This window comes from Micromys minutus, assembly GCF_963924665.1.
Source record: "Micromys minutus genome assembly, chromosome: 23".
Lineage (NCBI taxonomy): Eukaryota > Metazoa > Chordata > Mammalia > Rodentia > Muridae > Micromys > Micromys minutus.
The window spans coordinates 16456875-16484168 of NC_137958.1; the positions used below are offsets into that span (position 1 = coordinate 16456875).

General features: G+C 34.8%; 1 protein-coding gene across 6 annotated transcripts in view; it reads left to right on the forward strand.

Moving 5' to 3' along the window:
- The window catches only part of CD36 (CD36 molecule (CD36 blood group)), a 91076-nt gene that overhangs the window by 45652 nt on the left and 18130 nt on the right, over window positions 1-27294 (forward strand). For 4 of the 6 annotated variants that reach the window (XM_080936564.1, XM_080936562.1, XM_080936563.1 and 1 more), the window contains exons 2-5: window positions 13380-13472; window positions 13932-14140; window positions 21623-21783; window positions 27010-27157. In XM_080936564.1, coding sequence (XP_080792690.1) covers window positions 14021-14140; window positions 21623-21783; window positions 27010-27157 — 429 coding nt within the window. In that variant the 5' untranslated portion in view covers window positions 13380-13472; window positions 13932-14020. Of the gene's footprint in view, window positions 1-5483; window positions 5538-13379; window positions 13473-13931; window positions 14141-21622; window positions 21784-27009; window positions 27158-27294 lie in introns of those variants that run through there. The other 2 variants (XM_080936560.1, XM_080936565.1) reach the window with 2 other exon arrangements.

Consider the following 27294-nt stretch of genomic DNA (forward strand, 5'->3'; position numbering starts at 1 on the left):
TTTTATGGTCTCCCTTGTATCAGATCCTCATTTTTGAACTAAATGTTTCCTTAGGATATATTTTTCATAGTTTAAACAATCATGTTTCTTTCCCTCACTTCACAGAGTTAAGTCATGTTAGTAAATTTTTCACGTACAAATTGAGTCTGCCAATACTTTTCACTGCTTCATGAGATTTGCATATTGACCTAGCCATGCCCACATGAGAATCTTCCCCAAATACAGAGATGGTCTCTGTTCATTCTTTCTCGTTCATGCACAGCTCCTTCTATGGCTTTTATTAAGCATGTAAGTAAAATTATTTTGTATTCTTAATGCTTCTGTTACAAATTCCTTTGACTTATTTAGGTCATGTGATCTTAGTCTACAGATGAACTTAATATTCTGCATTTCTTTTCCTTTGAAAGATTTTTGTAATTTTCTTTTTAAAGAAATATTAGCAATCACATTTATTTTTCCAATATTTATTGGAATTATACTGCAACATGTAAATATTCTGTATCTTAGTGATACAAATGCAACATAGGATGCATTCAATTCTTCTAATAAATAGACTAGACATTGTAAAGTCTAGATGTATGCTCATATTCTATATAATATGCATGTAATACACACACATAAATTATGTCTGCATGAATAGTCTTTATTATTCTCACAACATTAAGTAATACATGATTTCCTTAGTATTACTTTGTTAATTAATGTTTTTATTTAATTTATAGGACATTAGAATACCATTTTATCTTATTTTATTATTAATTCCTACCTATTCATTGTTTGTAATGTACACACATAATTTTCTTTTTAATATAACATCAAATCATTTTAATTTTATTTCTAAACATTAATTTGAAAAGAATACATAAAATAGATATTAAGAGTATATTTAAGGTTTCTTATTTTATTTAATGTGTTATTATTGTGTTTGTGTGCCATGACTCATGTGTGGAGGTCATAGGGTAGCTTTTAGCTGTCTTTTTACAACTTCTACCATGTTTCCCAGGGTAACATGGGTAATCTCAGGAACTTTGGTTTATGTGGCAAGTACTTTTTACCATGAGCTATTTAGCTGGGCCATTGATTATTTCTTCCCCCAGAAAAAGGACTTGATGTTTGTTTTCACAAACATACACCAGAGACCTTCAGTGTTTTCTGAAGTCTAATGAGAGGGCATGGTGGTCAACTGAAGGAACCCAAATAAAGTAGTCCAGTGTCTGGCAGATAGTAAATGCAGATAGTTTGTCAACACTATCAGCTTATGAGTACTTTAATATTAAGAATTTTTGTTATGTATACAATATGTATTTATGATCTCAGTTATACAGAGATGTTGCTTTGCATTTGCTGAAGTGCCAGAGAAAACAAATCAAAGATTCTGAGCAGTTGTCAGTGATTGTCAATCACTAACAACATTGAATTTTGGGTAAACCTACATTTTAAAAGTTATAGCCACCATATGATTTTTATTCAGCTTGGGAGTACAGCTAGACTGTGTGGGCTTCTACTTCCTCCAGTGAAAGACATCAGTGACACAGAGACTATGTAGTACTCTGTTTCAGATCCTATTGTGAATGTATGAGTATTAGACATGAGTCATGTGACCCCTCTTTGAGAGCTCTTGTAATGCATCTGTCATCTGCCTCTTAAATATGTCCCAATATTTGTGTAGTCAACTTATTACACTTCCTCTTTTCATAAGAGTTGAACAGCACAAATCAGCTGTCTAAACTACTGCCATGAAGGATTTTTAAATAGTTATAGACTACTGGGTAAAGGGTATTATTTTCATAATCTTAAAACAAAGAGAGACATTGTAATGTCGCAAAACCTTTAAAAAGCAAATGACAGAATATTATTGAATAAAAAACTAAATTCTATAGTTTAAAAAGATTTTAACAGGGTAAAACTTTTATTTTCTTTACTATTTTTAATTAAGTTATTTATTGAATTTACATCCAGATATCAATTTCTCTTCCCTCCTATACTTTCAGTCTCCTTCTCTCTTCTTCCATCCACCTCTTTTTCCCTTTTCTGAAGAAAAGGGGAGCACACCCATGGATATCAACCAACCTTAGCATATCAAGCTGCAGAGGACTATCTTATCTTATTCTACTGAGGCTAGACCATCCAGCCCAGTATAGAAAAAGGAATCCTAAGAGAGGTAATGTAGTCAGAGACAGCGCCTGTGTCATTTTAGGAATAATATACGAAGACCAACATGTACAACTCTTACACATGTACCTAGGTCCATCTAAAAGGGTGACATTTTTAGTTGAACATCCTTTAAAAACCCAAATGTCAAAAGAATTTCTGCTTTCCTGCTAATAAACAAGAGAATAATATTAAAGGACCTCTGAAGAAAAAACTGGCAATATTATTAGTGTTGAGGTAAAAATGGTTATTAGGCTTCAGGAAATAGGTTAAAATTTATTTAAATTGTTCCCATGAAGTCCAAAAACAGAGCCTGACCAATGTACTTGTTAAAACTCAGAGTTTTGTATGAGTCAGTGTGGACAGTGTTTGATGGCTTCTCACATATTAAGGGGTGCTTTTGATTCTGTTCAGTGCTTTGGGAAGTCATAACTAGAGAGACCTGCCTGCTTCCTCAAGGACAAAATGTACCAGCTGGTGTGTAAACAGGACACACAGATTTATCAGTTGTAGGTCTTCTCCAACCATGAAAAGTGATCTTTGGGAAAACAAAGCAAGGAAGAAACAAAGATTTATAGGCTCAGGAATGGAAGCATCGGGGATGGAACCCTGGCTGACTGTTGGGCAGCTTCAGGCATAGTCCAGTGTTGCACACTAAACAACTTCTTAGTGTTTAATACTCTTTCTAATTTTCATCATTTTTTGATTCAATGATAAAAGTAGAAGGCACATTAAGTTTGACAATCACCTCACAATGTAAACACGTCAACATACTATATACAACTCCAGTATTTTTTCATGTATAACAACAAATCCACAGAACAAAACAAAGAAAATCAGACTATAATGGATGGTTACATAACCCTCATATATGCTCAACTAGTCATACCTAATAAGAATAGAAGTCAACCCAACATTAACTTGTGTTCTTATGGCCAGGAGACTTCCGGAAGAATTGAACCTCAGTTGACATATTGCCATTGACGATTCTATCATACTGTTCATATCTGTTTATTTATTGCTGGAACAGATATTCACAAGGTTAGATAAACTTCATGTGGAACACATTGGCTTAAAATACTGTTTCAGGCAATATTTAAGGATGAAAACCTAGGTCTGGTGAGATAGCTCAGTCAGTAAAGCACTTTGAAAATCCCAGTCCTGTTCCCAGAATCCATGTAAAAAGACTAGGCCTGATATTTCTAGTCCAAGTGCTGGGGAGACAAGTTAGGCATATACCTTGAGCTTTATGGCCAGACATCCTCTCATAGAGACCCTGATGCCAGTGAAAAACCTTGTCTCACAAAACAACAGGAAAAAGAAGATAGCATACAGAGGAATAACACCTGTGGTTGTACTCTATGCTCCACATACATGTGTGATTACACATATATGCACATACCTTCTCTTTCAAGACACACACACACACACACACACACACACACACACACACATACACACAGTTTTTACTCTTCAATGAACATAGCATGTACTGTCTTAGTATACAAGCTGTAATTTCTGGAAAATTCATGCTGTGGATTTGATTCCACTGTGTGCCTTTTGAGTCTTCAATAGCAAGATCTGTTGGCTATGAGGATGAACAAAATCTACCAGTGGCCTCTTTAAATGTAAATTTGGTGTTTTGGGCTGCTCAGTAAAATATGTGATATTTTACTCTCCAGAGAAAGTCAGAAGATACAGATGACATTAGAGTGTTAAATAATAGACACCCAAATGAATTCATGTACACATCCATTTTGGAGGCATATCTTTTTCTGTTAGTACTCATAGTTTTCTCACCCAGTATTGGTCTTGTCAATATTGTTAAATATTCTCCTTAAGGCTTACTTTATCTGGCCTCGTATTGAAAAGCTATCTCTAGATGGCTGGGTTGATATTTATATGCATGAAAATTAATCTGAGAAAAAAAAGGTATTTATATCAAAAAAGATTGAAGTCCATAATAGTTATGTAGGAAATGTATAATCTCAGTCAAAATATTTGTCTTCTTTATCCTCCCTTGTCATGTCATCTAATGTGGATAAAATGTTCAGTTTTAGAGAATTTCCTATAGTTTCCTTTCCTATAAGTAGCTCCTTTCATATGAAAATGGTAGGTAATGTATATTAAGATGGCTCCATCTCTTTTCTCACTGGTATCCAAGCTAAAACCCCACTAAACCTGAAGTATATTAATGACCTCTTGGTGACAGTTAAATGCATGCTTTGGTGTGATACCCCGGGAAACCTCAGCATAGCATAAGGCTAAGAAGGAGTTTCAGATGTTCTCTAGCTACTTTTCACCTCTGTGAGAGGGAGCGCTACCAGGGCCATATACCCAAAACAGGTACAATGTAAGTCCGAAGACTGGCGTAACCCTGAGTTCATGAGCTAAAGATATTCTTGCCCGTGACTCTTACATTGCTTCATTTCAGGAGTGATCTGGAGAAGATTTTCTGGTGAACTTGCCAGCTTTGGGCCAGGATAGACACAGGAGGGTTTTGTCTGCCTGTTCCTGGTGTCTGTGAGATTATTCTTCACATTGTAGGTCTAGAAACGACTGAAGTACATGAGATGTCATGCTCAGTAGTAATTAGAGTTGTTCAGTGCTGGCTGGTTCTATTTTGAATGAAGATATTTAGGCTAATGTAGTTTGTTAAAAGCATGTCACTGTCCTCCTGAAACTTCATCTAAATTAACAACAAAAAATGACAAATAGTTAAGAACTTCCACTTAGAACAATGGGCCATTTCCTTTTGTAAAGTTTGTTGTCAACCCTGTTGATTGACAGAGTTTCCATTTGTTCTCCAAATTACGGGTCTGAGAGTCTTCATGTTCATGCTCTGTATTAGAGAAAAAAAAAATGCTCTTGTTTGGACTTTATGATCTGAGATTTGCGAGCTTGGTTGTGACAGATCAACAAGTTCCCTAATTTACTTCCCCCTGTGCTGCAGTCCAGCAGCATCTGGAATTATGATTACAATTGAAAACAAAGTATAGAAGGGGTGGCTCACTTAATCAGTTCCGTGGGTTCTCTGGCCTCTGACTTACTTGGATGGGAACATGGCCAAAAAAAAAAAAAAAAAAAAAAGACTACTGAGTATTGCAGATGTAGGTAATGGGTCTTCACCAGAAATCGACCCTTATGAGCTTAACTAGCAGTGTACTGTGCCTTTTTTTTTTTTTTTTTTTTTTTTCAAGTCTGCTGGCAGCAAACCCCAAACTAGCCTCTGACACTGAATTTTTTTAAAAGCTCATTTCAACTCTCACACACATAAGTAATGAGGAATTCAGGGTAGGGGTTTTCTACTGAGGACCTTCTCTTATTCACAGCTGGCTTCTGAAATGCACGGAGCAACTGGTGAATGATTTTCTAGCCTTTCAAAGGTAAGTGATGAGGTTATTTTTTCCCTTTACATAAAAATAAAATTTCTACCTTTACACTGGTAGGGATGATAGTATTTTAAAACACTTCTTATGAAGAATGTGAAATGAAGAATGATTTTTTTGAGATTATAAGAAAACCATTGCTCTCTTATAGTCTCAAGGATTTATTGGAATGGTTATGTGTTGTTTACAAAAATTACATTTTTTTGGTTGATACTATTAAAATTGTGTTTAACAGCCAGAGATATTTTAGTTTGTAATTTTTGATGTCAAGTGTATTTTTCAACAATCATTTGTCAATATTTAAAATGATTTATAGGCCATTTTGGGTTTTATTCAAACTTCTTTATTTAAAAAGGATTTTTGCTTTAAAATATGATGAACATTTTTAATGAGTATTGAAGCAATGATATTGATATAAAATGACATGTAAATCTTATAGCAACACTGTGTCTTGAATGTAATTTCTTAACTATTTGCTGCAATTCAGTGTCATTAGCTTGTTGAAGTTTCAATAGACAATTTTTGGTGAACTTGATGTTTTTCTACACAGGAGTGATACAGGTGTTATACATGTTAGCCAAGCACTGTTCTTAATGAACAGAGATATTTTATTTCTCTAAAGTAGGTTATTTCAGAAAATGACCTTAAGTTTAAGTAGTGTAAATCAGTATACAACTTACATGTCACAAAAGAAGTAAATTAATGTTTTTGAAAATTAAAAAAAAAGTTTCAAATATTAATAAGTTAATTCCCTAAATCATAATTTTGAATTTAAAGAATAGATAACACATTTAGATAAGAAATAACTATCTAATTATAAGTAACTATAAATGGCATAATTTTTACAATAAATTTGAAATATTTTTGAAGATGTAAAGATCCTAGAACTTTCTAGTCCTTTCAAAAGTAATTTTAAGTTGTCAATGTCTTTTGGAAATCTAAGAAAAATTTACAGGACATATTGCTTTGTGAATAATGAAAATAAAACCCTCAAAAATTTTTACTAGTTGATTTTTTAAGAGTCTTTTAGAGTATATAAATGAACAATGTAAAAAGTTCTTTTTAGAAAATTATCATTGAACCAGAACAATGAGCCAAATTAAGATTAATAGATAACAGGGTGGCCTGAGGAAAGAAATTAAAGTTAACAATGGGTGGGAAATTTGTACAGAGTGTACTGAAAACTTGGGAAATCATTTGAAAGTTACAGCTGTAGTTATTTTCTCTAAATCTGAAAAATTTTTTGACTATTTTGCTTTTGCTTTTCTAAAGGGATTCATTATGTTACTACTTTGTTATTTAATCCAAGGCTTTATTGTTAACTTACTAAAATTTTCAAGTGTTTGGTCTGATGGAGTAGCTATCTTACCATTGAACAAAAATTTAATATTACACATGCAATGTATAGAAATCAGATTTCATTGAAATTTGAAAATATTTTTGTAAATTTTATGTAACTATGTTTACTGAAGTCTTCCACATTATGTTATTGGGAAACATGAATTTAGCTATTTCTACATTACAGTTTCTTAAACTAATATTGCATAATACTTCAAACTCATTATATGCAAAATTGAACTTCTTATTGTGTTTAATTTTATTGCACACTTGTAATCTTTCTTAATCTATGTCAAACTAAAAAAAATAGAATAAAAAATTATTTGTGAAAAATCAACAACTGAATATCCTAACTTCATATTTTAACCCCTGAAAACCCTGTAGTAATATTTTAACTACACTAGAACTTAGAGTAAAGAAATAAATACTAATGCTACCTAGGTTCCATAAGCACAGATATTTTTAGAAGGGGCTCACATACATGGTCTCACTTCATTTCTAAGGTTGAATCAGGCAGAATCCAATTCATTCCCAAGTCTACTCAATGTTAACAATTTAGGGACTCAGTTTCAAGAAGTTATAAAAATTGATTCTCAGACTTAGTAAAGCAGGTGATACTACTTAGAGCATCCATTAGATGTTCTTGGAGTTTGTTGTTTGCTAATGAAAATTTCCTGTTAAGTTTAAGCCAATATGTCAAAGGGAATAAATTCAAACCTATAGTAATTCCAAGTTAAGCCTCTAAAAGACATGCTTACCTTTGAAGGATTTTTGGTATTATATGTGGAATAAATCTCTTTATTAATTACATACGGTTATCCCTAAGACAAGTTTTTTATTGTAAGCTGATAAGTTTAATTAAGTGAAATAATTCATTGACACTACAAATACCAGTTTACTGATTTATTTATTATTTGCTGTAAATGTAACCCACATATAATCTATTAGGATGCAAATGGCCATATGAATAAGACAGAAGGTTCTGATGACTTGAATTGGATGAGGATGTGGATGTCACCTTATCAAGATATTTATACGCTTTCTGCTGAACCTTTGAATTCTAAAGTGATGGTTTCAAGCTCCTGTGAGGCACAGCTAAAAGCAACACCATAATTCTCACCTTCTACTTTTTAGAGCTTCTCTGAACTTGTACTTAACACTGAAGCATATGTGCTACTTAACCAGAGAGTTCTGTTTCTACACATAATTTTATAAAGTTTGGCCCTAGGCCTTTTGTTTTAGCATGATCAAATACTACCAGATAACTGAACACATTCCTGTAGAGAAATTCTAATTCAGCAAAATGGCTGCTCTAGTAAGAGATCCATATCAGAAGTCCTCTTAGGTTTGTGTGATCTGGCTAGAATGCAGACATGTCTTTGTTTGTTTGCTTGTTTGTTTTTATTAGATACTCTCTGTATTTACATTTAAAATGTTATCCCCTTCCCCTACCCTGCTCCCATGCCCCTCCCCCTCCACTTGTCTTCAAGAAGGTGCACTTGCTCCTAATCACACTCTCCACCACACTGCCTTGAAATTCTCACACTGATTGATACCAGACACTGCTATCTTCAGCTATATATGTACCTGGGCAATAGGTCTCTCAATGTGTGCTCAGTGGTTGGTGTTTTAGTTCATGGGAGTTGTTGAGAATTTGGTTGGTTGATAATGTTTTTTGCATGAGGTTGCAACCCCTTTCAGCTTCTTCAGTCCTTTCTTTAGCACCTTCATTGGTGTTCCTATGTTCAGTCCACTGGTTAGCTGTAAGAATGCTCAGTTGTATCTCTATGACTCTGGCAGAGCCCCTGAGGGAGCATCTTTATCTGGTTTCTGCCAGTAAGTACTTCTTGGCATCAGCAATAGTGCTTGGGTTTTGGTTGCTCCTTGGTGGATTCCAAGGTGAGGCAGTCTCTGAATGATCTTTTCTTCAATCCTGCATCTCTATTTTACCTTGTATTTCCTCTCATGATTGTTTTGTTTTCCCTTCTAAGAAGGACCGAGGCACCCTCATTTTGGCCTTCCTTCTTTTTGAGCTTCATACGGCATCTTTAATCCCAGGAGCTCTTTTGGGTTCAAGTAGTTCAAGTTCAGCCAGTGATAGAGCAAGTTCTGTGTGAAGAAAAGCTTAGGTCCAGGCACTTAGGTACATGCCTTTCATCCCAGCCCTCAGGATACAGAGGCATGCAGAACCTCTGAGTTCTAGTCAATCAGTTGAGTTGAGTCAATGAGTTGAGAGGCCCTGCAGTGGAAAGTTCTTGACAGTTCAGTTCATGGAGTTCAGAATCAGTTTTACTAGAATAGTTTTAAAGAGACAGGTTGTAGGTAAAGACCAAAGAAGCCAAAGAATGACAAGAGACAGAAGATTAGAACAGATTGCCAAAGTTAGTTTGAGGCTAAGCAATTCAGCTAGAAGCTGAGAGAAGCCAGTTTGAATTAGTCAGTCTTGAAAAGAGTTTGCGCCAGACAAGCTGAGTTGAACCAGCCAGGCAGAATTCAGAAAGAGCAAGAAAGGGTAAGCTTATTTAGCAGTAGGCCTCTGAGATGACAATTATATCTGGCAAATAAAAATTACATTTATACCTTTCTATTAATCTAGGCTTAAATGTATATGTTATCTTATAGAATAATGGCTTTGTAAATACTAATATACAGGATGGAGAATAAATGTGTGAAAATGATGTAATGTCCTGTACTCATATCCAACCTGTTATTTATTAAATTACCCCTCTTGTATTTCCACATTAGGTCATCATGGGTAAGTGCTGCTCTTTTCTTAGGTAATGAAGATACAATATGAAAAAGTAGCAATTTAGACACAGTTCCATGAGCTGGTCTCTTATGTTAAGAAATGGAAGGAGCTTTATATGTAGAGCAATACTTTTTAGCTGTTGGTAGAATGAGGAAATGATAGAATTCATGCCCCAGTCAGATTCTGAAACATATTCACTGTTCTCATCTTAGAATCTGTTGCCTGTGGGCCTTGTCTTTTCTAGGTGGCGTTTCTGAGGGAGAACAGTTTTAAACTCATGTGGGAATAATTAGAGATTCCTCCTGGGAATTTCCTCTACTGTTTGGCCTATTTACCAGGGAGGCTGCTTATAGTTCATCCTATCTCAAGCTATGGCCAATCTATTGGGTTCTACTAGGTTTCCCATGTAGTGGAAAGACCCTGTGTTCCAAATTCTGTAATAAGAGTGCTTTGCCAATGTGACAACACCAGAAAAATAACAATAATGATGATGATGATGATGATGATGATGATAATGAAAGACATTAAAAATATAGAATTTACTCTGAAGTTCTGAAAAGCAAATCTATATGTATTTTATACACTGACTAGAAGACAGTGGCTGACAGATTTATAGCCATGCTATTCTAGTCCCTCTTTTTCTTTAGATAATCCAAATAGTTCTCTGGCTCTGATTATTCTTTGCCTTCAAACTTTCAGTGCTTTAAGCAAATAATATCTGTACTATAGAATTAGTAGTAGCAAAATTAATATAAATTTAGAAAATAAAATGTCTTAATATAAAACATGAACAGCTATGCAATTGAGAAAGTTTAATCATCTCAGATCAAAATGTTGTAATCCTCAATAGCTAAAGTGACAGAAAGTAGTTAAGAAGACCAAATATTTCTCTGAAGGTAAGTACATTTGGCCAAGCTGAAATGTGCTAACCTGAGCATTTATGGCCTCACTAAATGAGACACCTTCAGTATTATGCCATGTAATATGAGGGAAAAAAACATTATCACACAATAAGATCCCCCTTTTTCATAATGGTAAGAGACTAAGGGATAATCACTGAACTCTAATTTTAAAAGGGGGGGAGTCTTTCGCACTTTTAGGGCAAGCTCAGAAACTTTATTATGGCATGATGCAATAATAATGAATCAATCATGAAAAATTTGAACCCATAGAAAGGGTAACTTCTACCCTGTCAAATATCAGCACATGGTTGAAGGAATGTTCCATAAAGGCTTATATTAAGGCTTAACATCATAATCTAACTGGATATATTTCTTGACACTCTTGTTTCCTAAGAAGTCTGACCCAGCCTCAGTGGGACATGTGTATGTTCTCATTTCTGTCTGAAGTAGACATAACTCAGATATCATAATCACCTCTGTGTGCTGCTTACCATTTTGGTGTACATGTCCCATTTGTTCTTGGCAATGGAGAGCAGGTTAGGTTTCTTGGATGCTCCAGTAGATACTGTTATCACTTTCCATCTCTTGTAGAAAATCTTTGCTGTCATGCATAGGTATAAGAAAAAAGAATCTGTAAGCAGCATACCACAATTCTTATTTCTGGTAACATACACTTAAACAACAGGCTAATATGTGCACATCTAGTTGAGAATTTTAATGTCACTTTATACTCTACTTGTCAGAATTGTAAATGATTTTACTAAATAATTTGTAGCATTTGTTAATATTAATTGGTAATTAATATTAATATGTGTGTGTGTGTGTGTGTGTGTGTGTGTGTGTGTGTGTGGTGTGGTGTGTAAACCTTTTAGGCTTTAATTCTCTATTTCTGCCTTCTAGATGCCAATCAATACATTAGACTTGGCACCAATTGTACTTATGTAATGTGCCATCTCCCTGACCCAAATAAAAAATTTTAATGATGTTCATTGGGAAATTAAATGACTTTCAAAATGAAGTAACTCATCGTGTGCTTTTACTTAGATCCAATTAATTTATATTTACCAAACTTCTATAACACAGAGAATTTCCTTTCCCAGATCATGGGCCATTTTTTGTTAAAGAGGTTCACTTAAACTTTCCTAAGAAGTGATAGGCAAATATGAAGTATGTCAGGAACAAAGGTCTCTGGGTTATCACCTTGCTGTTTATTCACAGATGCCATACATTTTGGTCTCCCAGGCAACAGCTTAGAATATGACCAAAAAAATGGGTGAATATCATTTCTGCTTCTTACATAGGAAATTTAATTTTCAATTTAGATCTGATTTTGAAACATTAGAAAAAGTCAAGATATAGAGAGACTGGGTATTTCTTTATTTCCTCTTAGAAGGAGGCAGAAAGGTCAGGTTTTTTATCATCTCCAACCTTTGATTATTTTGCTGGCTGCTGGATCTCTGTGCTTTCATTTCTACCTCACAGGTATGATTCTTCCTTTACAGCTGACAGAACTCCAGCCTCCCCACCAGTCCTGTGGGTGCTTGAAAGATTGCTTTGAGAAAAGTCTCAGCTCTTGAGTTATTAACAATTTAAGGTCTAAGTGTACCCCACTCAGAGAGGGTGCTATACACTCATTTTCTAAAAAGGGCTGAGGTTTCCACTTTTGGCCTTTCTTTTTTTGAGCTTCATATGGTCTATGAGTTGTTTCTTGCCTTGTGACAATTTTTGGTATTTAAAAATCATCATGTTTAATCTACACACACCAAAAACTTTGACTATTTCCATGTTATGTTTTGTTTTACATGTAATTTATGCTTATTGTAACTAGTAATATTTCAATGCATACTATCAAACCTTTAAAAAAATCAAGTACTGACAAAAATATATTCATATAGTTCTATACAAAAATGCCTTTAAAAATCTGTACATGTATATCTGTTTTTTTTTTTCAATAAAGCTGTAAAAAGAAAAGAAAAGTCTCAGACCTTCTAATTGCATGAAGGGAGTAGGGCCTACTAAGTAAAGGCAAACCCAGGGACTGCAGACAGAGTATAGTTGCCAGAAAATGGTCTGGAGTGTTTGTGCTCCTCCATTTTTGAGAAAGGCTGATGGCTGTACACGGAGTATTTTACACATGCTCTGTGTGTGCCTTTTCTCATTTCTGTGGACATCTGTGGTCCCCTTGGTCATGGGCATTTTGATGTAACACAAAACTGTTCTAAAGTACAAATCACAGGTATACACCACACCATGAAGGGTAAAACACCAGCATAAAACTATCACTGGAGCCCAATTTCCTCTTCAAGTATTGAAAAAATGGACACTATTTTATTAGTTTTGTTGCAGCAGGAGCCAGTAGTTCTGTAATTTCTTCCTCCCATTGTTATGTAATAGCCACACAAAATAAGATATCACAAGTTAAATTGCCTACATGGAATTAATAATATAATACCACCATATTTAAGAGCATTGTCATGACTCTACATGAGAAAAAATTAATGCTGCTATGGTTGGATATGTAAAAAACAATCTTTACAAATAAGGAAAATCATGTGTGTGAGTCAGTGTGTGTGTGTGTGTGTGTGTGTGTGTGTGTGTGTGTGTGTGTATTATAGCTGTATCTTCAAATTCTTTAACCTATGTTTTGTCAAAATCACTGATAATAAAATTAGAAACCATATACTTTTAACGTTCCTTGAATGCCTTCCACACTGTATGGGAAAATTTCAGGAATGAACATAAGAGTTTGAAAAGAAATGGAATTTTCATTAATGCTATGATTACATTAAAGAAAGCGCTAGTATTAATTTTGGAATCATGTATTTTTCCTCTGCATTTTTCTTTTGATAGGTAGTATACAAATGATTTGAAGAGTTGATACTTTTGAGTCTCAACGGATTATATCTCACAAAACTCATACACTGCTGTTTATGCATGAATTAGGTATGTTACCACTACCATCATGGGTTAGTAGTCAAGACATATCAGTCCAGCCACATTTGTTTTGCAGGAGAATTTCTTACAGAACATTAAGGGTTCTGTTTGGCTGGAGAAACTAGATAGTGAGTGAAGGTATTAAAAAAAAAAAAAAAAAAAACCCAGGAGAATAAGTTTATATGGCTCTCCTTAGATAAGATTATAGTATGTTAATCACCCCGGGATGAAAATACAAAGCAGAAACGTTTTTCAAAAACCAAGCATTCGCTCTGAAATTACTTCTGCTTCTGGTGGGTTTTTATGAACAACAAGAAGGAGTAGGACCTAGAAAATTAGCATGGTGAAACAAACAAGATTTGTATGTTGTTAGTTGGCAAATCATCTGTATCAGTAGCATGATGTCCTTGTACTTTGATCTTGTTGTGCTGATATTTAAGCTTCTTTTTTATGACTTCTTTCTAATAGGAGAACCAGGCCACATAGAAAACATTGTAACTGTACCTGGGAGTTGGCAAGAAATAAGTGCTCTACCTTGATTCTGCTTTACGGGAAGAATGGGCTGCGATCGGAACTGTGGGCTCATTGCTGGAGCTGTTATTGGTGCTGTGCTGGCAGTGTTTGGAGGCATACTCATGCCGGTCGGAGACATGCTTATTCAGAAGACAATCAAAAGGGTAAAGATGACTGGGAGAATCTGTTGTACCATTTACTTATTCTACGGTGTCTCTTGTTGCCATTGTGTTATTGTTCTGGGTGCTCGCTTGTTTTATGTTGCCTGGTAATTTTATGCTTTGAGTAAGAAGGGTGATTGTGAATTATTGTAACCTCACAAGATAAAGCAAGCATGTGGGAAACATTATAATGTAATGCAAAATGAACACAAAGACACTCTATGAGTATGATATAAAATGGACTCTAATACATTGCCTAACTTAAATATATCAAATTTTGATAAAACTGCAGATTATATAGTCATGTGGTTTAGTAGAAATAATTTTCCTTTTTTTTTTTTTTTTTTTTTTTTTTTTTTTTTTTTTTTGGAGTATACTGGCATGCTTTTAAGTAGAAATATGCAAATAAGTATTTTGTAAGAATATGTTTATAAAAGTAGTTGTTTTTTTTAGTTAACCACAAAAAGTGCATATATTTATATGTGTGTGTTTTCATGTTAAAAAGTGTTAATTAATGAGAAGCTCTAAAGAATCAGCTCATTTAAATGGCTGTAATAGTCATTTCTAATAAATAGTCTCTGTTTACTCACTTTAGAATTTGGCTTTGTGAAACATTCAGGAAACATGTTCTGTAGGACATATTTTGGCATACATCAATTAATTGGATCTTAAATTCAAGTTGGAACAATTTAAATATAAGGATATGTATAAAATCATCTCCCACCTTGGTTTATTGTAATGAGCTTCAAATTCAAAGAGCTTTTAGTGAACTGAAGATATATCAAGGGATGCCTATCTGCTGTGGTCCTGAAGGAAATTTAGCAGTTTGGAAATGGTGATTACAAATGAATGAAGTCTACCCAGAACAAAGTGAAGGGTAGAGAAAGGGGTTCTGTCCTGCACATAGGTACCCATGTCCATTTGAAAAGGTATCAGCTATGCAGGAGCACTAACCTTACTTGCCAAATTATTTTTGATTCTAGAAACCCAGGCAGACAGTGACTATATGGCAGAGAGGAGAACCAGAGATGTAGATTTGTTTTATTAATCTGCAGTGAAACTTTTGTTATTGCCAGTTATGTTCAGTCTCTTATCTACTTGTTCTTTTGTGGCTACATTGCCTTCCTCAAGATATAAGCAAGCATTATTTGAATTCATGGGAGCACTGGCTTGATAGAATGAATATTTAAAAAACCCTCAAATAATGTAGTTATTCACAAATAGAAGTTACTGCTTTTTTATTTTCCTTGTTTCATTATAAATGCTGAGGATTTAAGGTAAAATATTCCCTCTCATTGAACTATTTACCAGTCATCTTTCTGTGCAGAGTATTAAAGGTAGGAATTCCTATAAAGACACAATATATTGTTCAATAATTATACAGTTATCACTTACATTTCTACAAATGTTTGTCTTTAATAAAAAAATGTTATATTGTGAATTAACTGTTTGAAATATACATACTAATACATATACTTAAATATATATATGCATATATAATATTTAACTCAATTTTTGGTAGTATTATCTTTCTAGGCTGTATTATTGATTTAGAATTACAAAGAAGTATCGGAGTTGATAAAAAGAGGCCTGCTTGACCAGGGTTGAGGGAGGGGCTGGGGGGATGGAACTGCCATTTCTACAGGGCTTTTTTTTTTTTTTTTTTTACTTTGTGGTTTCCATGCAGATCATCATAGATTATTGTCTCTGTTAACCCATAGACTGGAACTAGCCTTTGAACAAACATTCCACAGTCTTCCAGGATACAATATTATAAACTAACAAGAACTGGGTAATGATCAGCTAGTCTTTTCTTCAGGCAACAAAATTTGTTTATATATACCTTCAGGAGTATGTGAGTGCCAGCAGCAGTCTAAATTAAATCTTTAATAATTTTATCTGAGCTCACAATGAGACGTTATAAAATGAGAGTTTTAGACATCCAATTATATCAATGTGCAATTTTGTAGCATTAATAATTGGGAGCAAAATAAATCAAAAGATTTAAGAGATATCTAAGAAAATGTATGTCTTATGGAAAAAAATGGACAAACCTTTGAGAGTATAGAATTAAATTTTGTATAATATGAAAAAATAGATGTTGTATAGGAAGAAAAAATGAGAGTATTCATAAATATTTATGAAGACATTAAAATTTTGATTGATTTTGAAGAAGAATATAATTTGAGAAGCCCATAAGACTAATTAATGTTTGAGAAAAGCTGTGGGCTACAACTAAATGCAGTGAAGAGGGACAGGCTAAGGAGCTACATGGAAAAAGATTGTAAAGTCAGGTGGTTGACACAGAGAAAGCACTGTCTTCAGGTACAACAGATGAATGTATGAACTCACAGAGAATCTGACCAGGCACAAAAGACCTGCAGAAGTTCAAATTAGACAAAAAGCCAGCAGATAGAAGAGGAGGGGACACCAATTCCCACCCCTTAACCAAGAACCTCTATATGGTGATACCTGCAGGGGAAGGAAAAAGTCATTTTACTTCAATGCAGCATCAGTTGGAGATATTTAAGCTACACACCAGGACAGGTCATATGCAAGACTAAGAAGTAGTTGGCCTATATAAAGTGGACACCATGTTTTATTGTGCACGTTTTCTTTGCTTTGATTTGGTTAAGGTTTTCTGGTTTATTTGTTTTATTTGCTTTGTTTTGTTTTGTTTCTGTGCTTTGATTTTCATTTGAGGGAGAGATAAAATGAATGAATAAATAAATCAATGAAAGAAATTGGGTGGGCTGGGTGGTGGATAGAAGAGTAGGATCTAGGCGGAGTTGATGTTAGGGGAGAAAAAAACATGATCAAGTTATACTGTAAAGTATTAAAAGGTAGATAAATAAGTTGACAGGGTTACTAGAATAAACAAGAGGTGGGCATAAAGCAAAGTGTACATGGATTTGAGAAGCTTTGAACACTATGTAGAAGAACAACAAATTGGTGATAGAGTAACCATAGTTGATGTATTATTTTCAGTAAGATGAAAGGAAACATGCATTTAGAGATCAGCGCCATGAATAGACTGCAGTATAATTAAGATCTTCCCATGGAAAAAATCATTTAATTATCATAAGTGAACCAGTGAGATTATTTCATCAATCTCAAGATATTAAATCAATAATGTCTCAGTCAACAGGAAGGATTAGAGGTTAAATGATATAACCTTGAACAGTCTGACCCTCAAATGAATGTGGTTGCAAAGTGAAGATACAAAAGCTATAGGAGAATAAGCATTGCCTCAGAAATCATTAAGAGATTTAAACGTAGTTTTTATAGAATAGAAATGTCTTTGTTTATAGGTCCCTTATATAGCAGAAGGCCTGAAGTGGGGAAGCTTAAGGAAAAGTTATTAATATATAGATACATTTATATTTTAGATAGAGGGATTAAACCAGGGAAGAGAGGAATACATATGGATTTATCATAAGATGTCTAGTTGTCTTGATGATGGAAATGCATATTTGAAGAAATAAAAGTGTAGATATTTATTTGGCAAGTGGCTTGATACAAGAATCACTCTGTACTCAAAGATCAGAGTTCAGTGAGATTTGATCATTGCTGGGAAATTAGATAAGCCTAGACCATCACACTGTCTTCTAGGAGTTAAATGTCCAAAGGAAAAGGCAGGTCTGTGTTGTATAATTATTTGTGCATAGTCAGAGACAAGGAGAAATAAGAACCTAAAAGAAGGGTTTTGTTTGTTTGTTTGTTTGTTTGTTTTTGTTTGGGTTTTATGCTTTTGTTTCTGTTTTGATATGAAGAAGGAGGAGAGAAAGAATGTAATTTTGGAGGAAAACACGTATTAAAAGAGGATCAAATAAAATGTTTCATGGCTGATAAATGTTAAAGAAACAATGATTAGGACTTGTGCAGATGAACCAGTTAGTGATATACTGGGAACACAGGTGGGAAGAACTGAGCTCTAACCCCAGAACCCATGTGAAGTGCTGCCATGGTAGCTCATCTTTGGCATCTCAGTCATGCAGAAACAGAGACAGATGAATTCCCATGGTGTTCTAGCCAGCAGCCTAACCTGAACTCTGGCCCAATGGGTTACTTTTCCTCAAAAAGGGCTGTGGAGTTGAAGGATCCCAAAAAAATGACAATTGAGACAGACCTCAGGATACCACATGCAAGGGCATACCATTTTGGCTCACAATGCTTTTGAAACATAATTCAATACATCTAGGTTTCTTTTTCTTTCCCACGTTATTATCATGTTGTTCACGTCTCAACTGAATGACAGTTCTTCATATTAAGTTCTTATGTAAATCCCAAAAGAATAATTTCTGAATCTCTGACACATTAAATTTTAATGCTCCAATATAGTTCAATGAACTTCAATCCATACTTTAAATGATTATATCCTAATTTAATGGGTTAAAACCTAACAATAAAGCCATTGGTTCTTTTTAATACAACTTTAACCAATAATATGATTTCTCTTTTATGTTAAAGTTATAGCTCACAAATGTAGGAACTTTCATTAGCTTATATTAATTGTACATACCAATGAGTTTTTCTGTGATATTTTCCTACACACATAGAATATATTTCAGTGATATTCACTCTTCATGACCCTCTTTGGCCCTTTCAGTGATATCTTTTCTCTTCAAGCATGACTTCTTCCTGATTTCTTTATTGTGACAGAATGGATGAGTTTAATTAGTGGTGTTTACATGAGGACAGGTGGGTTCAGTGCCCCTCTTCCTATCCCTAATTAAATCTTCTGTGTCCAACCTCCTACACATCACACTCAGGTACTAACAACTCTGATGAGTCTGTGAGCAAAACAGCCATACCAGCCACAGCATGTCACCACATCCCTTTCCTTCCTCAAGCCCCTATATTTCTTCAAGCCCTTTTTGGGTGGGGTCTGTTCCATGAAGCTTAAAGGGGATTATTTAGATGCCTTATTCAATGCTGAGCCAACAAGGAGTATTAATTTATTCTCTATGCTTTCTTAGCTAAAGTCTCTACACCCACCATCCACGGCAAAGGCAAGCTTCTCTATAGGGCATGTCTATGTGCATGAAAGTGAGATAGTAAGAAGGCAGTTGGAGGTGGGTACATGACAGGACAAACATTCAGTATGTTCTCTGGCCACGATCAGCACTTGATTACAATAAATTCTTGTCATTAGAGTTTGATCTCAGTTTGAGATCTCAGAGAATCCAGAGATTTTTAGAGCTTTTAAATTTGAAAAGCAGAAAGATTGTGCCAATTAACAGCTACATATTTCCACCAATCAGTGTTTAGAGATACATGCTTTCCTTATGTAATTTACTATGTCAACTGATATAGAATGTGGGTGTTACAGTGTACTAGTCTCCTCTCTTTGTTGTCTGATAGTAACGTGTATTATGTTTTGAGGAGTACAAGATGAATGGCAGAATGACTATTATATGAAGGAGACACACACACTTGGCTTTGCCATTATAATAAAAGAGTATTCACCCACATACTGTCAAAGTTAGTGTGCAAACCTCAGTCTTTGAGTGATAGCTGCCCCACCCTAACAGTCTACTAGCTTCTCTGATCAAAGAACAAAAGTATATAGTTTTTCAACAAAAAAAACCAATGAAGATACAAAATATGTTGATTTTTCTTTATGTTACCAAATGTCATTTTTATCTAAAGTTTCTTGCCTACCTGAAGCATTTGGAAAAATACCATTTTCTGTTTTTAAACTTTGTCTTTTAAAGAAGTAAAGGGAAATAAATTCCAAGTAAATAGAAAAAAAAAGAATGGCCGAAATCATTTCTGATCTTATAAGAGTATGCTGACTTATTTTCACTAAGAACTGAAACAATGTTGTATTTTGAGTAACACAAGATAAAAAGTAACTATTTATGTTGGGCCTTGAAATTTTAATGACCTGTAGATCCATAAGTCTTGTGACATAAATCAAAACAGATTTCAGCTTTAGTATTCACAAATACTGTCTCACGGATGCTGGGAACAATCAGGTTTGTAACTTTGCTCTAATACTGGGCTAGTATGAAAATAAGCATTTTGGCTGCATATATTTTAAAGGATATTATCATAGAAAAGCAAAAACTATCTGAACATCATATGATCAGTTCCTGTTCCTGTGTATATGGGTTGCAGTATTACAGCATTTTCAAACACATCCTAACCTGCTGCCTTGCTTTTCTCTCATGGCTTCCATTATTCCCAGCATTAAGCAATATTATTTTCTGAAGAGAGGAAGCTCACTACACATGTAGCAACCAGAAGGTGATCAGGGTATGCATATGTGAGAGAAACCAAAAAGGTGTAAGGCTCAATAATGCAAATTACTTAAGACTGTGCTACTGTTTGCTCAGGCTGCACTTATTCTATCCATGTGCTTTCAAGGAGACTCAACATCCAAAACCATGCCACTCCTCCATATCCTTCTCTGATCCTATCCTTCAGTGAACTGATATTTTCTAGTGAAGAAAGTAGGTTATGTTGTTCCTATATTCATGGGTGCCCTTAGGTTAATTTTCTATGAAAAATGTTTCTTCCTCTTCCCCTTGAACACTCTTGAACATGGGCATTCTTCCCAAATTACTTAATTGGAAGGTATAAACTCTTTTTGTTTGCACTAGTTACTATGACTACACAGACTTCCTGTTCAGAGAATAAAAGCACTAGAAAGAAGTTGGGCGAGCATCTATGGTAACTCTCTTATTTTGTAGACAGGGAGAGGGACCCTAAGGGGTTTAGTGGCTTTCTACTTGGTCCCAAAGCTCCTAAACAGGAGGCAATTTCTAATAAAAGTTCTTCCAGTCCAGATGCTGTATATTTTCTTGCTTCATATTTTCAGCACCACCGATATACATGGTTTCTAATGTATCATGCACATGCACACACACACATACATACACAAACACACACACATACATACACAAACACACACACACACACACACACACACACACACACACCACTACACTTCTTAATTTTGCTCTTTGAAAACTAGTGATGCAAAGAGTAAACAAAGACTCGTATTATTTGTAAAAACACAATCCAACAATCCTCAAGCCTAACTCCCAGAGGTTATATTGAACAGGATTCGAAAGAGGAAATATCCATATTTATGTAATTCATTCTCAAGAGTTTTATGATCTTCATTTAAAATCATTTGTTCAATAATGTTTAGAATTAGCTTAACTTACTGTTCTGTTGACTAAGGGAATGTTGCCACAGGCTCACTTGAAAGTCTGTTTTAACAGCAAAAAGGGTGGTTTCACCGTTAACACACCAGCTCTCTTCATAAACATTAACCAATTGTCTTTTCTGTGAACTGCATTCCTTCTTCAAGTGTGTGACAATGTTACACAAGTTCTCACAAGGTGTTCCTTTTATTCAAACGAAAGGGAAAGGTTCTAGAAGTTTCCATGTTCATTAAAAAAAAAAAAAAAAAAAAAAACAACAACAACAACAACAAAAAAAAAAAAACCAAACTTGTTGTCTTTTTCATAGGAAGTTGTCCTTGAAGAAGGAACCATTGCTTTCAAAAACTGGGTTAAAACAGGCACCACTGTGTACAGACAGTTTTGGATCTTTGATGTACAAAACCCAGATGAAGTGGCAAAGAACAGCAGCAAAATCAAGGTTAAACAGAGAGGTCCTTACACATACAGGTGAGTAAGCTCTTGAGACAGAGTAGTGTTCTTTGTTTCTGAGAACTCTTCCTCCTAAGAAATTCTATTGCATTGAAATGTACTTATTTTCTTGCCAACAAAATTTCCACCCAAAGTGTTTTCTCTACAAGTAAAGGATCTTAATCTATAGATTGAGATTGTATCTATATGTACTACCCAAATGTTACCATACATTAGATGAAAAAGAAATACAGATTTTATTACCATTTTAAAACTACTAAATAGATCCTCTACTCAAAAATGTATGGATGCTTTGACACTTCAGTCACTTTTCAAACTATCCAGTTGCCATGCTAAAAGTTTAAGGAATACATGATGAAAGTCTTGAAAGGAAACAGGTATCTTCTGTGATTATCCTGGTGTGGTTTCTAAGCCAGAAACAATAGCAACACCCATCAACCACTACATCAAGGAGATCAAAAAGACTCTACCTGTGCATTTTAAACTCCTCTGTGTGAATCTGATATGCACTAATTTTTGAGAACCACAGAACTAAAATGATCTTGCACAGTTGTAGTTCCTGCTAAGTTTGAAGTCAGTTATGTATTGAGGTTTCACTCTGCTATACTTTTAAGTATTCTAATAGTTCATTTAATAAAGTTATAAATTGAACATTAAATAAATACATCTAGAAAAAAATAACCATGAAAAACCTTTTATTGGAAAAAAAGAAAGCAGAAAGAGAAGCAGGAGGAGGTGGAGGATGAAGAGAAGGAAGAAGAAGCAGCATAAAATAAACAGTAGTAGGAGCAGCAGAATAAGAAAAAGAGAAGAATGGTGAGGGTTAGGAAGAGGAGAAGGAGGAGGAGGAGAAGGAGGAGGAGAAGGAGGAGGAGGAGGAGGAGGAAGAGGAGAAGGAGGAGGAGGAGAAGGAGGAGGAGAAGGAGGAGGAGGAGGAGGAGGAGGAGGAGGAAGAGGAGAAGGAGGAGGAGGAGAAGGAGGAGGAGGAGGAGGAAGAGGAGAAGGAGGAGGAGGAGAAGGAGGAGGAGGAAGAGGAGAAGGAGGAAGAGGAGGAGGAGGAGGAGGAAGAGGAGAAGGAGGAGGAGGAGAAGGAGGAGGAGGAGGAAGAGGAGGAGGAGATATAGGAGAAGGAAGAGGAGAAGAAGGAAGAGGAGGAAGAGGAGGAGGAGGAGAAGGATGAAGAGAAGGAAGAAGAACAAGAACAAGAAGAACAAGAAGAAAGAAGAATGATACCATGAAATGCTCACATTCACATAGAAATAGGGCCTGGTAATCATATTTGTACATACAGTTATTTTTTCATTTACATTGTAGACTCTATTCTTTTCCAGTCTTACAATCAAAGACAACTGAAACAAATTATCCTACCTAGGAATAAGTAATAGCTTTATTTTCCTATGAGAACACAATTAAATCTTTTGTATCATTCTTTATGCATGTAGCTATTTTTTCTCAAGACAAAATATAACTTCTTACTCAATATGATAAATTTATGTCACAGATTATTATATTCCTTATTAATTTTATAATCCACAGTTGCAGTATGATTTGAACATTATAGGATTGTATATTTTAACCTCTACAAAGCATGTTTCTGAATTAAATTTGACATTCCAAATTATGAAGATATAGTAATTGTTGATGTAAGGGTTATGCCTGCTATACCAATATATGATTTATAGACTATCATGTTTTAAAAGTCTTCTCTTTACTGAGATACCTGTAACAATATACAATTCTGCCAAAGAAGACTCTTTTTTGTAACTTCAAGGAAAATGTTTTTATGATATTATACTTATTAGCATAATATTGTGTGGATATCATATTCTAAGAAATATGAAGAAATGTATTGGTATAGTTTATACCTATGAAAGCTGTGATCCATTATAAGACCTAAGAAATACAATTTAAAAGATATGCCTACAAAGTATAACATGAGAAAAATAACCAAGGGTGAGTAGAAAAGACTAGTTCTTAGAATACTACTTAGAATTCAAGAATCCTTTCTCTCTCTCTCTCTCTCTCTCTCTCTCTCTCTCTCTCTCTCTCTCTCTCTCTCTCATTTAAGGATATTGATTCTCTAGTTTATATTCTGGTTTTTAAGGGTAATAACTTTTGCTTTTAAGGAAATTTTTGAAGCTACAACAAAGTATAAACATAGCAATTAAGCCTAGTTTAGGCATCGTTATATTCTCCTGTAAAGCATATGTGTGTGTATACCCCATGTTGTATATATACCACACACACACACACACACACACACACACACACACACACATATATATATATATATATATATATATATATATATATATATATAATTTATCTCTACAACTTATGGCCTATTTCTGTATAGAACTAAAAGAGCATAAAGTAGATATATTTGTTTTGCTTGTTAAGGTAACAGAGAAGGCTGGGAAGGAATAGTATTAATTGGTACAATTTACAGACAGCAAGCTTAGCTTTGTATGGCAATTTCAAACTGTGGTTGATGAAATATGTTTGTCCCATGAGATCATCAAACTGGAATTTCTTTAGCTTGCCTAGGTGCCTCAAAGAGTAGAAAAGAGAATAAGTTTTAAGAGATTTTTAAAAATTTCACTATATTAAGAGTATTCTGTGTTAGGTGTGAGCATGACATGCCATTGGTGACACTCTGAATTCATTTTAAATTGAAGCTGTAGAAAATTATGCCCCCTAAAACAGAACTGGTTGATTTGGCCAGTGACTGTTAAAATAATACAGTGTAAGACATGATCGAAGCATAAAATTATGTGGTTTAATATATATATATATATATATATCAGTCTATACCAGTTCTGATTGCTGTAGTTCCTTCTAGATATCTTACATTTTAAAATTTATGTTTTCCTTGGCAAGAATAGTGCTGAAGCCATCATGTAACCATGTGTGGAAGGCTATTTCCCTGTTAACCAATATATCCGAAGGCATCTTTTTTGTCTGTCTGTTTAGTTTGGTTTTGGTTTCTTGGGTTTTTTTTTTTTTTTTTTTTAATTGAGTGATTATGCTCTTTCCAAAGTTGTTTCCTAAGATGGGGCATGTTTTACTGACTTTGTTTTCTCTTACCGAGTGCCATCTACTGGCTTGAAGTTGTAAATGCCATTTAGAAAAAAAAAAAAAAATGAATCCAAGTTATTTACCTTTTGTTTCACTTTGTTGTCCGTGCATTGACGTCTCTGAAATTGCTGTAGCCTTACTTGAATCAGTATTAATAGGTACCTGAATTTTAAAATAGATATTTTACACAAAAGGCATTACTAATAATTCGGTGCCTTGGGTTGTTTCAGGTTTGCTAGGTTGCTTAAGGATCTCACTCAACAGAGAATAAATTATAAAGCTTTTTACAGTATCCATTTAAATACTGTTCTTGTGTTTTAGACCATGAGCATGTTTTAAATAGTATGACCACTTTATGAAGAAGTGAGAGCTAGGTATGCTGGCCCACCTTTGTAATTACTGCACTTGGAAAATTGGTCCATAGCAAATTTGAGACCAGCTAGCTTGAACTACTTGATTCAAGGATAAGCTAAAACATACCAAAAACTTAAGAAAATAGTGAACGTACCCCAAACTCATCATGTTTATGGGGACCCCTAATCTATATTTGATATGAATTCAAAAGTTCCTATCAAACTTGTAGGCTCAGAATTTTTCAATACTATAGTAATAACTCAGTTTCTGTAATTGATAACCAATAATAGAATAGTAGTGAGTGAATGATTTCATTGTAATGTCTACTTTGTACTGACTTTAAATGACAAATTCACCAACAAAATGCTTTTCTTTGAAATAATCACCTTTTAACACGGTCATGAAAACTGTTACAAGAGTCAAAGTTAAGAGATTGGAACCAAGAACTCAATATGTAAAAGGAAGAAATAGAGTTAGATCTGGATCTCTTTAAACTGGAAATGACTCTTGCTTGCTTAATGGTGGCTTCATTATTGTACTGGACAACAGGAAGGCTGGATAGACTACACATTTGGAGAGGTGTAGTCTTCTTTTTTCAATTTTATTTTTTGGATATTCTCTGTATTTACATTTCAAATGTCATACCCTACCCTCCACATCCTCCCTGAACTTGCTTCCATGAGGGTGCTCCCTCTCCATATCACCCCCTCCACCTCAGTGCCTTGGCTCATTAATGATGTTGTTCTTCCCGTGAGGTTCCAAATCTTTCATATCTTTTAGTCCTTACTGTAGCATTTTCATTGGGGTCCTCCTGTTCAGTCTGATGTTTAGCTACAAGCCTCCTTATCTGCATCCATACCACTGTGGGAGAGCCTCTGAGGAGACATTCATATCTGGTTCCTGTCAGTAAACACTTCTTGGCATCAGCAATAGTGCTTGGGTTAGGTGGCTGTATACTGGATGGTTCTCCAGGTGAGGCAGTCTCTGCAGATCTTTTCTTCAATCCCTGTTCCTCTATTTGACCTTGTATTTGCTCCCCTGTTTTTATCTTCCTTCTAAGAAGCACGGAGGCATCCACCTTCTGGTCTTCCTTCTTTTTGAGCTTCATAAGTTCTGTGGATGGTTTCTTGGGTATTCTGAGCTTTTTTCGGCGGCTAGGGGGCTGGCATCTGCTTATAAGTGAGTGCATACCATGAGTGTTCTTTTGTAACTGGGTTACAACACTCAGGATGATAACTTCAAGTTCCACCCATTTGTTTATCAATTTCATGAACCCATTTTTAATAGCTGAGTAGTACGACATTGAATAAATATTCATACTTTCTGATCAGGATAGAAACTGCCATTTATCTATATAGTCCATGTATGTCTGAAATCTCACTGTGTGACTTTTATTCCCACAAAGTGTTTTTCTCTCAGTCTTTAAACAACACTTCATTGAAAAACACTTGCATTTCTCAAACCACATTATCATAACCTTCAGTATTTTAAACTGACTACTTTTAGTTTTTTTTTATATACACTTACATTCACTTAGACCACCACATGGAAGTACTACCAAAATGAGTTTCCAACCCATTCCACTTATATTAACCCAAAGCCCAGGGTCTATTTTTAACTCAGTTCATTTTATTCTGCTTTCTTATTCCAGGCTTAACAATGCCACAATAGTTCATTGTTTACCAGGAAATTCTGTTAGTATAAATTGTGATTTGTTCTGGGTTCAAATAGTATTTGTTGAATAAATTGAGACATTAGTTATACAAGATTTTGAACACCACCCCCCATTTTGTTGACTTCTGTCTGTTTCAGAGTTCGTTACTTAGCCAAGGAAAATATAACTCAGGACCCCTTGGACAGCACTGTCTCTTTTGTACAGCCCAATGGAGCCATCTTTGAGCCTTCACTGTCTGTTGGAACAGAGGATGACAACTTCACAGTTCTCAATCTGGCTGTGGCAGTAAGTAGATAGCAGACATTATATGGACCATTTTAGAGCATGTCACACTTAATCTCCTAAGTACCCTCATCATTTGGATTTAGTTGATTTACCACTTCAAAAGAAACTGTTTGATGATATTTTGCCATCTGGAGAGA